The sequence below is a fragment of the Fimicolochytrium jonesii genome (genome assembly GCF_025526975.1).
Source record: "Fimicolochytrium jonesii strain JEL569 chromosome Unknown EV422scaffold_7, whole genome shotgun sequence".
NCBI lineage: Eukaryota > Fungi > Chytridiomycota > Chytridiomycetes > Spizellomycetales > Powellomycetaceae > Fimicolochytrium > Fimicolochytrium jonesii.
Genome location: NW_026515674.1, coordinates 253,131 through 266,285, shown reverse-complemented (window position 1 = coordinate 266,285; position 13,155 = coordinate 253,131). Strand labels below are relative to the sequence as shown.

General features: G+C 57.2%; 6 protein-coding genes across 6 annotated transcripts; 2 read left to right on the top strand and 4 right to left on the bottom strand.

Moving 5' to 3' along the window:
• Positions 1-126: 126 nt before the first annotated feature.
• Positions 127-1,929, bottom strand: EV422DRAFT_524021 (Alpha/Beta hydrolase protein). The gene is made up of 2 exons (XM_053069962.1): positions 1,343-1,929; positions 127-1,261 (listed from the first exon to the last, which is right to left on the bottom strand). The coding sequence occupies exons 1-2, from the start codon at positions 1,692-1,694 to the stop codon at positions 378-380; spliced, it is 1,236 nt and encodes a 411-aa protein (XP_052926758.1). The 5' UTR covers positions 1,695-1,929; the 3' UTR covers positions 127-377.
• A 19-nt stretch (positions 1,930-1,948) lies between these two features.
• On the top strand, positions 1,949-4,004 carry EV422DRAFT_398827 (uncharacterized protein). Its single transcript, XM_053066927.1, has 6 exons — positions 1,949-2,097; positions 2,188-2,495; positions 2,639-3,071; positions 3,159-3,498; positions 3,591-3,750; positions 3,848-4,004. The coding sequence occupies exons 2-6, from the start codon at positions 2,224-2,226 to the stop codon at positions 3,864-3,866; spliced, it is 1,224 nt and encodes a 407-aa protein (XP_052926757.1). The 5' UTR covers positions 1,949-2,097; positions 2,188-2,223; the 3' UTR covers positions 3,867-4,004.
• A 421-nt stretch (positions 4,005-4,425) lies between these two features.
• Positions 4,426-6,386, bottom strand: EV422DRAFT_613562 (uncharacterized protein; the record flags this gene model as incomplete). Its single annotated transcript, XM_053073913.1, has 7 exons — positions 6,003-6,386; positions 5,391-5,928; positions 5,065-5,267; positions 4,942-4,981; positions 4,816-4,848; positions 4,612-4,716; positions 4,426-4,496 (listed from the first exon to the last, which is right to left on the bottom strand). Exons 1-7 carry the CDS (start codon positions 6,114-6,116, stop codon positions 4,426-4,428), a joined length of 1,104 nt encoding a protein of 367 aa, XP_052926756.1. The 5' UTR covers positions 6,117-6,386.
• On the bottom strand, positions 6,290-7,272 carry EV422DRAFT_524013 (Translin). Its single transcript, XM_053069961.1, has 4 exons — positions 6,986-7,272; positions 6,866-6,898; positions 6,678-6,792; positions 6,290-6,602 (listed from the first exon to the last, which is right to left on the bottom strand). The coding sequence occupies exons 1-4, from the start codon at positions 7,192-7,194 to the stop codon at positions 6,546-6,548; spliced, it is 414 nt and encodes a 137-aa protein (XP_052926755.1). The 5' UTR covers positions 7,195-7,272; the 3' UTR covers positions 6,290-6,545.
• An 840-nt stretch (positions 7,273-8,112) lies between these two features.
• On the top strand, positions 8,113-9,873 carry EV422DRAFT_618935 (uncharacterized protein; the record flags this gene model as incomplete). Its single annotated transcript, XM_053074051.1, has 5 exons — positions 8,113-8,267; positions 8,411-8,637; positions 8,712-8,908; positions 8,983-9,384; positions 9,466-9,873. The coding sequence occupies 5 exons, from the start codon at positions 8,113-8,115 to the stop codon at positions 9,871-9,873; spliced, it is 1,389 nt and encodes a 462-aa protein (XP_052926754.1).
• A 175-nt stretch (positions 9,874-10,048) lies between these two features.
• On the bottom strand, positions 10,049-11,581 carry EV422DRAFT_398533 (XPA protein C-terminus-domain-containing protein). The gene is made up of 6 exons (XM_053066925.1): positions 11,251-11,581; positions 11,052-11,168; positions 10,800-10,979; positions 10,523-10,735; positions 10,348-10,447; positions 10,049-10,279 (listed from the first exon to the last, which is right to left on the bottom strand). The coding sequence occupies exons 1-6, from the start codon at positions 11,483-11,485 to the stop codon at positions 10,225-10,227; spliced, it is 900 nt and encodes a 299-aa protein (XP_052926753.1). The 5' UTR covers positions 11,486-11,581; the 3' UTR covers positions 10,049-10,224.
• Positions 11,582-13,155: the final 1,574 nt, after the last annotated feature.

The window sequence follows — 13,155 nt, the reverse complement described above, 5'->3', positions numbered from 1 at the left end:
GGGACTCCGCCTTTGGTATTATCCCCTATTACAACATATGCACCCTTCCAACCGATGTATGGAAATGTAATCCATCAAGAAGAATTCGACAGCGCGTCAACCTGCGAGTGGAACACAACGCATTTGGAGCCTTTATCCACCATGTTAAAGAATGCATTCATACGGTTGCTCCAATCATGCGGACCGGTCCCTCCTCGCTTTGTCTATCTCGGAACATAAACTATCTATCTAGCCTAGTGTCCGTGCATGTGCGTCGCCCGACTTTACCGATATACAGTAAGATAGACGTTCCAAGTGCGACGCATGGGCTAGCCATGACCCCGCCCTCCCATTACAGTATACGCCCCGCCCCGGCTTCCTCCCATGACTCGCCAGTCCTAGCCGGCTTCAGCGGCATCGACAATCTCACGAAACGCCATCTTCACCACCTTCTGATTACATATAACCGCATGCGATCCCTTGCGCACCTCCGTAAGTCTCGCACCAGGCAACCGCTCCGCAAGCGCGCGGGCCGCAGCCATCGGGACCAGCCCATCCGCGGTGCCGTGCCATATATGACACTCCGCCCGCACCTCCTCGGGGTCATACGCCGGCCGTCCGAACTTTCCAAGCCCGATCAGCAGGTCGCGGACCATCCCGCGCCCGGCGTACGGGCGCCGCGGGAAGCTTTCTGCGGCAAGTTCGGCGGACACGTCGAGGTCTGCCCATGCGGCGTGCGGGGAGAGCTTACGCGCTTTTTCCTCGGCTGTGAGTGGGGTGAGGGACGCGTCGCGGCTGAGTGCGTACGAGATCGCTTCGAGTTTTTCCTGGCGATGCGAAAGCGCAACGACGTGGGGGAGTTTCCAGATCTTTTGCTCTTCCACACTGCTGTCGTCGTCGTCGTCCTCGTCCTCCTTTGGCTTCTTGCTGCTGGGTTGGCAGGATGACGAGGCGGCCCGCAGGGAGGACGAGACGATGCCCATCTGGTCGATGAGGCTGACTATGGGTCGCCGCCAGATGGAGTGGCGTGGGTCGTTGCCGATGCCTAGTGCGGCGGTGACGACGCCGCGGATGAGTGAGGCGTTGAGCGCGGCGCCTACTTTCACGAGAGTAGAGATTCCCGGGGCGGGTGGGAGGATGTAGGGGGAGAAGAGCTGGACGGGACCTATGATGCGATGTGCATGGTCTTTTGCAAAGGTGAGTGAGGAGACGGTTCCGAGGGAGAAGCCCAGGAGGCCGAATCGGGGAAGGTTGAGAAGGTCAGCGATGGCGAGTGTGATTTCTGGTGGGGGGGAACGGGTGTGAATAATAGCACCACGTACAGTACGTTGGAAATTTCTGTTCCAGCTTTCCTAGACCTCACCAACAACATCCTTGAACAAAGTCTTTGCAGGGGCGTCAGCGGTCCCTTCACGCTCCTCCTCCTCCAGCTCCCCGCTGAGGCCGACGCCCGGCTCGTCAAAGGCAATGAGCCTGACGCCCGTCTCGCGACACAGATGAACGAAGGAAAGGGCCAACAGACGAACCCCTGAGAGGCCGGTCAACATGAAAACCGGAACGCCGGCGGGGTCGCCGACCTCTGCGAAAGCGACCAGGAGGCCGGAGGGCACGGTGATGAACTGGCGAGAGCGGGGAGAGTCGAAGACGGCGGCGGCGAGGGCGGGAGAAGAGGGCTCGCTCATTGCTGTGATGGGAGAGTAGTCGGGGATTGTCATTGCCGGCCGTGAGGAGGACTAACTAAAGCACGAACTGTGCTGCTTATCGGTATGGAAGTCAACGGGACGGCCGTGAGAGAACAGGGCCCTCTCTCATTGTACTGTATATGTACACCAGCCCGGACGCTCTCTCTCTTCTCCCAGCCTACATAACCATGTTGTTGTACACACAGTATGGGGGTGGGTCTGAGGCTCTCTGAGCAGCGGGCGTGCGGCGGACTTGCGAGACTCCAACCCTAACCGTGAGTGCGAAGGGCGTGACCTTGTTGCCCCCCCCCAGACCCCCAGCTCCCAAACGTCCCAAAGGCGCTCCTCAGGGCAGGCCAAGAGCGAGGCGGAACTACACTCCACAGCAAGACCGACCGCTCTCCCTTCCCTTCTCGCCAGCTGCTCCCAGAAGCAGGTACAGTATGTCTTGTCGGTCCTCACCCCTAGGCGTCGTCTGCCCGTGTCCGACTTCCCAGTCTAACGATGTCCTCTCTTGGTGTCGCAGTGATCTTCCCCCTGCCCTCAACCACACCCCTCCGCCATGACAGTCCTCCTCCGAGCAGCAGCCCTGCGCTGCCGCAACCCCACCCTCACACCCACCCTTACCCGCACGCTCGCCTCCGCCGCCTCCGCCGCCGGACCCCACAAACGCACAGCTCTCTACGACTTCCACGTGCAGAACGGTGGCAAGATGGTCGAGTTTGCCGGATGGGATATGCCCGTGCAGTATGAGGGATTGGGTGTGCTTCAGAGCCATCTGTGGACGAGGCAGAAGGCGTCGCTCTTTGATGTTTCGCATATGTTGCAGACTAGGTAGGGCCATGAAGAGAAGCGACCGCCGGCGAGCGTCAGTCTTTGCGAGCGAAGCGAGCTTTTGGCACACGCAGCCAAACCTCCTCCTCGCGATGCGTTGCGCTATCGCCGTTGCTCTAACCGCATCCCCCACATTCCAACAGATGGGAAGGCAAAGACCGGATCAAATTCATCGAATCCCTCATCGTCGGCGACATCGCCTCCCTCCCCATCGGCTCCTCCACCCTCTCCCTCTTCACCAACACCCAGGGCGGCATCATCGACGACACCGTCGTCAACAAGCAAGACGACACCGGCCTCTACGTCGTCTCCAACGCCGGATGCGCCGACAAGGATCTCGCGCACATTCGCGCCCATCTGAAAGATTTCCAAAATAAAGGCGGTGATGTGGACGTGAAGGTGCTGGAGGACGCGTCGCTGGTGGCGTTGCAAGGGCCCGAGGCTGTCAAGGTTGTGGAGGAGTTTACGGGCAAAGATCTGAAGGATTTCGGGTTCATGACGGGACGGAGGATGGAGATCAAGGGGATCGAAGTCTATATCTCCAGGTGTGGATATACGGGCGAGGATGGGTTTGAGGTGAGAAAAGGAAAAAAACAACCGGTCGTCTCCCCCCATGGTCTACGCAATCCCAACTAACCTAATCCTCCGATGGTGCACCCCCAGATCTCCGTCCCCCACAAAGACGCCCCCACCCTCTCCCACCACTTCCTCTCCCACCCCTCCGTCGAGCTCGCGGGCCTCGGCGCCCGGGACTCCCTCCGCCTCGAAGCCGGGCTCTGTCTCTACGGCCACGACCTCAACGACACCACCACCCCCGTCGAGGCCGCGCTGACGTGGACGATCGGAAAACGACGACGCGCCGAGGGCGGCTTTGTGGGCGCCGACGTGATCCTGCCGCAGGTTGGCAAGGCCGTGCCGCGGAGACGCGTCGGGCTGGTCGTGGAGGGGGCGCCGGCGCGGGAGGGGGTCGAGGTGTGGGACAAGGAAGGCAAAACACTCATCGGTTCGTGTGTTTTCACCACCATTTTAGCTCCCCAAATCCGCAACTGACTTGACTTTCCCCCCCCCCCCCCCCCCCCCCCCTCAATGACACAGGCACAGTAACCTCCGGCTGCCCGTCGCCCGTCCTCAAGAAGAACATTGCGATGGCGTACGTGAAGAACGGACACCATAAAGCGGGCACCGAGCTGCAGGTCAAGGTCCGCAACAAGTTCCGCAGGGCCGTCGTCGAGAAGATGCCGTTTGTGCCGCAGCAGTACGTTGTTTCCAGCATTGATTCCTTTCTTTTTGTTCTTGCGATATTGCCGCCTGACGCGTCTTGGGTGTATTGTGTGCTTTTTTTCCCGTGATAGGTATTACCGAGGCGCGTGAGACTGTGACACGGCGTATGGGGTTTCCTGGGCGCGGTCCGTTCCTTCGGACCCCCGCAACATGCAGGCTAGACAACAAACACCAACCAGAATAGAAGATTGAAATGACAACGGAAAACCGGACCGGCGAGAAAACCTGTGATGGACGGCGTTTTTGCGTCGGTATACATACGTAGCGCGGGCGGGGGTTAATGGTATATTATTCAGAACGAGCTGAAAAGCTCGCCCCCGACGATCAAGGGCCGTGCCCACTTTTGTTTTCTGTGTTTCGACCCCCTAATTTCTGTCTACCGAACGCGCAATGTGCTTTGAGAGACTACGTTCTGGGTGTGCGACCATGTTCGTGGCGGGATTGGGGGGTATGGGTGTTGCGCAGGATAGGGCTATGTATCTAATGCGGTGGGTGGGGTATTGTATCCCCCTCTTTTGCCGTGCGGTGAGGAAAAAGCTGAGCAAAAGCGGGCTGGTATCGGGTGGAGGGTGTGTTGTGTGTGGGGGGGTGTGGTGAATGTTCGGGTTTTTGTAAGCAGCAGCCGACGGCGAGGAGACAGACAGCCATTTCACCCGTCCCACGCGGCCGCCAGCCGTCGTTCCCTTTCTTCGCGTTGTTTCTTTTCCAATGCGATTTTGTCTTAAAAAGGACGCCCCCCGGAATGAATCAGCAAAAACGATGGGTGGGGATCCCCACGTCCGCGCGGGTTTTCACGCTCCCCTCCCCGGTCAAACACACAAACACACACACATACCTCGAGCCTTCTGCAACTTCTCCCGATCCCGCTCCACCTCCTCCGCCGTCTTCTTCGCCGACCGCATGCCGAGCGCGCCTGCCACCAGGCGACGGGCCACCATGTCTACAAATGTACCGAAGGGTGGAAGGTATTAGTTTTACGGCCCGTGGATGCCCCGGGGCGGGAGAGGAACAAGAGGGTGTGGGATGTTGTGCCTCGTACCGGATTTGACGGGGGCCGGGGACCGCGGGGTTCCTAATATGTTATGGGGGGGAGAACGATGAGCAGGGCGGTTGGGTTGCGAGGGACGGGGATTGAGCCCAGGGGTAGGAAGAGAGTTGAGCTTACGGTATCCGTCATCCGGGATCTCGCCTGTATGTGGTTTCACCTACGACATCAGATAGTTTCGCATTGTAAGACGTCTCTCGCTAGTCCGACAGGAGGAGAGCGATGGATTCCACACACGCGTACCCGTATAAAAGGATTCCCCAGCGCCTTGGCATACGCCGCCCGCGCGGTGTCCGGATGTCTGAACACAACCAGTGCCCGGGTATCGTCGACCCATTTGATGCGGAACCCGCCGCGCGTGTGTGTGAAGTCTTCAAAGATCAGCTCGAGGTCGTGCGTGCGGAAGGCGGGTGGGAAGGAGTGGATGTCGAGGGTTGTTGTTGATGCTGGGGGTCCGAAATAACGGGGGGGGGGGGGGGGGGGGGGGGGGGGTTAAGTTCCGCCGGTTAATGGGGCTCTGGCGTGAACAACCAAAAAAAGGTTGCGCGCAGCGATGTGAAACCCCGTACCATCTTCAACCCAATCCCCCACTCGTCTCGACGCCGCCGCCGCGACCTCAGCAGCAGGTGTCTGATCCTCCTCCTCATCCGTATCCAACCTCTCCCAATCCTCCTGCTCATCCCGCTTCCCTTCCCCTCCCTCCGTGCCCCCATGGGGATCCAACCCCAGCCTCCCCAACTCCCTCCCCACATCCTCCACCTCCCCCACACTCGCCTTCCGCGCAACAGCCCCCTCCGCCCTCGCACTACTCGACATCCCCGCCGCGCCCCCCCGTCCATCACTCGCCGCAGGCGACACCCGCCCACTTCCCCCTCTGCTCCCTTTCCCGTTACATTCCCTCTGTGAGGTCGATGACGAGGGTGGGTAGACACGTGGTGGCGGTTCCTTTTTCCGTGTTGCTGTGGTATCGGCGGCGGGGACGGTGATGGGTGATTTGAATTGCCCGCGGCCTTTGCGGGTACGGGACGGGGTTGACGGGGTTGGGGAGGATGAGCGGGATGTGTGGGTGCTGTGGATGCTTTCTGACGGGTGGGATTGTGATGGGGGCTGGGTGGATATACAGGCGAAGTTAGAGATGAGGCGTGATGGGGAATGTACGATGCGGGGATGGGATGCCAGACCTGGTCTTTTGGGATTTCGTCTGCGCTTTGGGAGGTGGAGGGGTCGGTGCGGCGGTGGCGGGGGACGTAGACTGCTGCGGCTGGTTTGGGTGTCCGTCGGGAGGTTGATGCCATGGTGGGACCCTTGACTGGCGGTGGTGGTTGTTGTCTCTTGTCTGCAAGTGGGATCTTGGGAAGTGCCTTTTGCAAAGAACGAGAAACGAGCGAGGTAGAACTCCCAACGCGTAATAATCAAGACGACGGACTCACGCAGCCTCCCTCCCGGAGTGCACGACGGACATGCACCCCCCAGGGGTCTTGAGACTTCACAGAGGATGAAATCACATATCAAAAAAGCTACACTCCAGTATCGGAAGGCTCCCCAGTCTCCGTCCCTTCCTCTGCGCTACGCTACACTCCTCTACATGCCCTACATTAACTCCATACGCCGATTCAAAACACCCTACATATCCCCGCTCGCACCTCCAAATGCCCAGGGAAAAAGCACATACGGCCAGCGGGCATCCCCCCCGATACGACCCCTCTTCATCTCTTTACCACTCCTCAAGCAGTCTCCTCCTTCTTTTCCGCCAAACCCCTCAGCGAGATATCGTAAACAACCTGTATTGAACGCGTCGCAAGATCAGAAACCGAACGATGCCATGCATCCACTAGCTCACGGGGGCGTGACGTTACCTCCTCGATCTTCTTGATATCGTACTTGATCGAATCGAACCGTTTGCGCAGCGTGTCGTTTTTGAGGTTGAGGAGTTGGAAGCCGGAGTAGAGGTCGCCGACGAACTTTGAGATTCTGATGGAGGCATAACGCGTGAGAAGGAGGTTGTGTGTCGACAGACGGTGAATACGCCCACTCGCATGCTTACCGGAGAGGCTTTGCAAAGTCGCCGTGCGTCACGCTACGACCGTCGAGATGTGCATCAGAATACAATCCGATCGCCCCACAACACCATCACCAACCGCCTTTCTCCCTTCCCCACCCGTACCAATTAACAGCCAACCTGGCCAACTCCCCCGTCAACGACACAATCCCATGCAGGAAATCCTCAATCCCGACATGAAACTCGTCTATATCGCCCCGGAGGTTGACTCTGATTCCCAGGGCTCGTTCCACTTCTTCGATGGTGATCAGGCGCTCAGTTTCGAGGTAGGTCGTGTAGGCTGCCAGAAAGACGGCTGGGGTGGTGGATGGCATTCGAGGGGATTGATGAGCTTTGGGGAGGCGTAATGAATAAGTGGCGCGCGCGTACCTTGCTGGAGGGTGTAGTTCCACATGCCATTGTATCTGCAAATATCTCGATGAATCATTGTTTCGGTGGTATCAGAGCCTCTATGACATGCATGAATCAACCTGTAATACTGTTGCGCCGGGATCGGCTCCGCAATCTTCTGGATCCCGCTCCTAATCTCGTCAAAACGCGCCGTTACAGCCTGTGTCTGAGACGCAATCACTGCACATCACGAAGACCCTTTGTTTTAGCACATCAGTCAGTCCCCGCCTATCATCCCACTTTGATCCTCCGAACATACCAGGCTGCGTCGTGGCCGAGTGGACTTGGTTCAAAAGAGCCGCTGCATAGGCAGAACATACCCAAAGTCAGACGCCCATCTCGCACCGTTTGACACCGAGGCAGGGAAAAAGGTTGTGACGTGACATACCTACGGCGCGACATGTTCGTTCGAGCTCTTTTGCTGCTTTGCGTATGTTCTGGAATGAACGATAAGTTTCAAGGGTGAGACAAGCTGTGAGGTTTTGGGGGTGTTCCAACAGGTGTGACAGGGGGCGAACAAGGGCACGAACCTCTCTCAACTCCGCCTCCTGCTCGAGGGAGTTTGAGATATTTTCGAAGAAGTGGAGGTCTGCCATGTCGCCGGAGGACCCTCTGTCTGTATGTACTGTATGTATATACGAGGGATAGGCAGTGGGGGGGAGGGGTGTTTGCGAGGGGGTTGCAAGTCGGCGAGGACAAGAAGGACCTCTCTCACGCGTGGCTTCCTCCTGCAATCCCCTCGCTGCTCTTCCCGCTACCCATCGGCTAATACAGTACACTACAGGGAAGACAAGCCAACGTACAGTATTACTCCGTCCTCAACAGTCAACAACGCTGCCATCATGCCCACCCGGGCCCGCCTCTGCACGAAAGACGAAATACACGGCGCCAAACGGGCCCTCGTCACCGTCTGTCGCAGCTCAGGAGAGTCCGTCGACTTTGTCTTGGTGGGTGGTTCGGGGGACGAGTCGCAGTATCGCTGTGTCGAAGCTACTTGGTGAGTTCCTGGAGGAGGGAGGGAGGGAAGGGAGCGAACGGGTCCCTTAATGCAGGTAAACCTTGCGAAAACCTAGGCTCGCTCCACAGTCATGACCGTTATTTGACTGCTTTCTCTTTATTCAAAACGCAAACACAACGCAGCCCGCATTCGGGCGGCCCACTCCACCTCGGTGACATCGAAGACCTCGGCTCCGACGACCCCGTCATTGTCTGTCCATGGCACTCTTACCGCTTCTCGCTGGTCACCGGCACAAGTCCGCAATGCGAACAACACCCGGCGTTAACCTTGCCCGTCGTGTTGGAGGACGGTCAACTGTACCTGGAGCTGCCGGAGGGGGATGAGCCCGTGGGCGTCAAGTTATTTGAAGGTGTGTGTGAGGGGTAGCCGGGATCTCTGTTGATATTCGTTTCATTGTGAGACTCATTGCTCGACATTAAAAAGTCCCCAAACGAGCCCGCCGCCCAATATGCACCGCAACCCCAGAAACAGCAAAAGAAACCCTCTCCCCACCCCCAACCCACTCCCCCGTGACACTAGTAGACTGGGCCATCCTCATCCTCCACACCTCCGACCCCGCCGAAAAAGTCCGGCTAACCCACCTCGCCGCCGATCTCTGGAACAGCGGTCAAATAACCGAGGTAACTCATCCCCCTCCCCAAATCCTCTAAAACAACCCCAACCAACCTTCCCCCCCCCCCCCCCCCCCAATCAGATCGGCACAGGCACCCCACCCCCGCGCCCCACCCGCCCCTCCACCCTCACAACCATCCTCCCCTCCCGCGCCAAAAAGCCCGGCAAAGGCGGCACCCTCACCTCCCGCATCCTCATCCTCCACGCCCTCGGCAACGTCGAGCAATGGGCCATCGACCTGGCGTGGGACATCATCGCGCGGTTCCACTCCCACAAGACACCCACCGGTAAACCACTCCCGAAAGAGTTCTTCACGGACTTTGTGAGAGTCGCCAGTGAGGAGGCGAAGCATTTCGGGTTCCTGGACACGCGGTTGAGGGAATTGGGGACGGCGTATGGGACCTTGCCCGTGCATGATGGGTTGTGGGACTCGGCGGTGGATACGAAGGAGAGTCTGTTGGCGAGGTTGGCTATTGTTCACATGGTGCGTATCAAATGCCACACCTCCCCCGTATGTATGTGGGACTCTCGCCACTGATGTTATTGTGATTCATGATGATTTCAGATACACGAAGCACGAGGCCTAGACGTGAACCCGTCCACCATCACCAAATTCGAACGCGCGGGGGATACAGCGTCCGCCGAGAAACTGAAGATCATCCACGAGGACGAGATCACGCATGTCGCCGCGGGGCAGCGGTGGTTCACCTGGATCGTTTCTGAAATGTCTCCACCAGCTTCGGGTACCATACCACGTGGCGATGATACGACATCTACGACGGAAGACCGCTACACACTCTTCCACAGCATAGTCCGCGCCCACTTCAAAGGCCACCTCAAACCGCCGTTCAACGATAGGGACCGGTTGTTGGCCGGGTTGGACAAACGGTTTTATTTGCCGCTTTCTACGCCTGTTGTGAGGCCCACGACGATGGGTATGGGAGGTGTAGGAGGGGAGGCGGGGACGGCGTAGGTAGGCCCAGGGCCGGCGAGGGCGTCTAGATATAGGCGCTAGATAGAGCTAGTGTAATAGTCTGTTTTCAAAGCCTGCATGTGCATGGCGGGTGGGTCGATTTGCCCGTGCGCTATGTCTGTGTGCGTGTTTATGCTGACACTGCACTGGTGTCGTAGCTATCCAAAAATGAAAATAAGGGTAGGTGCGTCGTCCTGCGGCCGGGACGTCCTAATGCGTCCGTGAACGTGTGCATTACACAAGATCTGTTCGTACCGACCGACGTGGCGAGGAGACCCGCAGTACGCTCCGGCGTCATCCCTCGTTGTTCAGCCCGTAAGCCGACTCCCTGTCCCAAGGAATGCCCTGCGCTCAAAACGCCTCATACGTCGATACGAATCCGCATGTCCTGCATATCTGCGTATACCTTGTGAAACAGAAAACGGGTCAGTAGTGCGAGATCGCAGTGGGATGCAGGAACATCATAAAACGCACTCGTCTTTGGCCGGATCATGCACGCTCTCCCCAAACTCATGCGCATGCTCGTCGTCAACTTTACGCGTCCAGGTGCTCGTCCGTGTTTTCCTGCGGAGTTCTGCGCATCCAAAAACGTGTCAACATCACGCATCCCTCCTCCTCCCACTCCGCGAAACCACGATGGTGTACCCACCACTCATCTTCGCCTTAAACTTCTTCTCCTTCCTCCCCTTCTTCTCATCCTCCCGCCTCTGATACTCCGCATCCAACTCCTCAGGGGACCCCCACTTCTTCCAAGCGAACGCCTCGACTTGCTGCCGCAGGTACAGCAGCATCTTGCTGTAGGTCGATTTGTGCGGGTTGGGGCGTTCCCAGTTGGGGAGGGCTGTTGTGTCCCGGAGTTCGCCTAAGTCAAAAAATGACAAGGTGAGATTGGGTGGAAAGGGGAGATGTGGATGGGGTGTACATACTGTCGGTGAGGAGGTAATCCTCCCTAGCCTCCGTTTTGGTGAGCAGGCTATACTTCTCGGGATGTTTGTCCTTACACGACCGACACACGCAGACTTTGAAATGTTGCAGGTAGTGCGGGTCGATGTCGATGGAGTTGCAGGTTTCGCATTGTGGGTTGTTTGACATTATTAGGTCGATTGCTTTGATGTGATGATGGGTTTCAGCACGAAGGGCGGACGGCGCTGGTAAGCAGGGGAGGCGATATCTCTTACGTGGATCATATGTGACCTGTTTGTCTTCATGTTTCTGCTTCTTGCTGTCCGGCAGGCTCTGCTCCTCGTATAGGAACCCGCCTTTGGTGTCCTTCATCGTGGAGAGGTTGTATTCGCCTGCGCCGAATTCAAAATCAAATCCCGTTCCAATCAACAACCCATCCCCATCTCGGAGAAAACATGGGGGGCATTTACCCACAGTAAGTCAAATCAATAGCCCTTTTCTTCCGCTGAAACGCCGATGGCTTGCTCGCGTCGGCATTCGCACTCGCATTCGCCCCATTCTCGGCCCCCGCTCCACCGCCACTGCCGACGGGTTGATCAGGAGCCCGGTCAAGTGCGGGCCGGGACTGCTCTATCCGTTGTTTTGCGGCTGCTCGGTTCTCTTGCACGATGCGGGCGAGGTCTGCTTGGGATAATTGTGGGTCTGACATTGTTGAACTTGAGGGGGCGTTGGGACGGTGAAGGAGGTAATGAATTGGATTGCGCTGGACTGACGAAGGCTGAGGCGGATACGTAGGCGCTCGTTCAGTGCTCGTGTATCTGATACGGAGGTCGGTAATCAGTGTCGGTCTGGGGTTGCAGTGGTGGGAAAGTGCAAGTCAGAACACACTCTTTCGCGTTTGTCATTTCCAGGAACCTCCACGGTCAAGCAAGTCAAGAGAATCACCAAATTTCCAGCAGCACCTTGAAAACGGGCTATCCTGCACGAACGGCTGTCTTGGACCTACAAGAATGCACCACGGTCCGCTAGGTCCGCCTCCAGACCTTTTGCCCCGCAGCTTGTGTCTCGTGCTCATCAATTTACCGCCGAGGTGTTCTGAGCTTCCTCTATAATTCTGGGAAAAGCTTGTGAAGTACGACGACACCGGACCCGGTGTTGTACTGCGAAAACAGCTCCACAGTGCTGTGGCCGCAAAAACCCAACATCGTTTGGCAATGGTTCGAAAGAGGATTTAACGAGTTTCCAATCTGAGAGTGACGATATATACAAGCGCCGACAGCCCTCCGTACCCGCAGTGAATTTACATAGCAAAGTGTATTATTGTATCATTTATTACGGCGCATGTACAAATAAGGGTCATCAGCCCGTCTAACGCATAACATTGCGCTCATATATCTCCCCTTTCCGGTTTGCGGTTGTGTGCTGTCAACAAAAGTTTTGGCTTGTCAGATGTGAACGTGCCGGGAAGGAAAGACTTCCATTGACATATACCTGATGGAGATGGGTCTCCCGCTGACCGCTTGTCGATCCACGAATGTCGTCTGTTGTCTGTCGTCTGTCGATGTGCCGAAGTGCCGAAGTTGTTGCCCAGATCTTCTTTGCCTTCGCGGTTAGATGCTGCCCAACAATTGAGATGAGCTGCCAATACCGATCTGAATACTTCGCTGCTTACACACACCTGACGTCGTTTCACTTCCTTTTTAACCGCTGGCGTTGTGTCGCCCAGGATCTTCTTTGCCTTTGCGGTTTCATACTGTCAACAAGTAAGATGAGCTTCGAGAGCCAATTAGATATGATTATCCCATACACACCTGACGGGAGTAGGCTCCCCGCTAACCGCTGGCGTCGATTAGCCCCATGTGGTGTCGCCACATGAGGCGCCGCGCTACCGAGACATATCGCTCGCAAAAGGGGAGAGAGAAGGGGTTCAGTACGTGGCCCAGTGATCATTGCAATGAGACGTGAGAAAACTCACCATGACTCTCATCAGCGCAACACCGTAAACAGTTCCCTCTTTCCCTCAAGCCCTAAGCGCCTACCCAGAGTCGGTCATAGCATAGGTAACCGGGGCAAAGAGCGTGCCTTATTTAACGTCCCGCAAGCGGAGGGACTGCCACTATGCGCCTCCCCAGAGTCGGTCATAGCATAGGGAACCGGGGCATAGGCCTGCGTTTTTGTACTTCCCGCAACAAAGGAAGGCCTCCACAAGCCTACCCAGAGTCGGTCATAGCTAAGGTAACCGGGTCGTGGAGCCTGCGTTGTTCTACTTCCCGCAACAAGGAAGTGCTTGAGGGCAGAAAAGAACTGTTTCCTCGGCGACGGTATCCCTGGAACCCGCTGATTTAATTTATGCGAACGAAGACGCACACCTTTTGGCAT

Coding starts and splice junctions, on each gene's coding strand:
- EV422DRAFT_524021 (XM_053069962.1), bottom strand. CDS start 1,694: ATGACAATCCCCGACTACTCTCCCATCACAGCAATGAGCGAGCCCTCT. Junction 1,262..1,342: donor TTTGTTCAAGGATGTTGTTG/GTGAGGTCTAGG, acceptor CCCCCCCACCAG/AAATCACACTCGCCATCGCT.
- EV422DRAFT_398827 (XM_053066927.1), top strand. CDS start 2,224: ATGACAGTCCTCCTCCGAGCAGCAGCCCTGCGCTGCCGCAACCCCACC. Junction 2,496..2,638: donor TCGCATATGTTGCAGACTAG/GTAGGGCCATGA, acceptor ACATTCCAACAG/ATGGGAAGGCAAAGACCGGA. Junction 3,072..3,158: donor CGGGCGAGGATGGGTTTGAG/GTGAGAAAAGGA, acceptor GTGCACCCCCAG/ATCTCCGTCCCCCACAAAGA.
- EV422DRAFT_524013 (XM_053069961.1), bottom strand. CDS start 7,194: ATGCCATCCACCACCCCAGCCGTCTTTCTGGCAGCCTACACGACCTAC. Junction 6,793..6,865: donor GACTTTGCAAAGCCTCTCCG/GTAAGCATGCGA, acceptor TGCCTCCATCAG/AATCTCAAAGTTCGTCGGCG. Junction 6,603..6,677: donor ATATCAAGAAGATCGAGGAG/GTAACGTCACGC, acceptor CGTTCAATACAG/GTTGTTTACGATATCTCGCT.
- EV422DRAFT_398533 (XM_053066925.1), bottom strand. CDS start 11,485: ATGTCAGACCCACAATTATCCCAAGCAGACCTCGCCCGCATCGTGCAA. Junction 10,980..11,051: donor ACAGGTCACATATGATCCAC/GTAAGAGATATC, acceptor ATCACATCAAAG/CAATCGACCTAATAATGTCA. Junction 10,280..10,347: donor CATGATCCGGCCAAAGACGA/GTGCGTTTTATG, acceptor CTGTTTCACAAG/GTATACGCAGATATGCAGGA.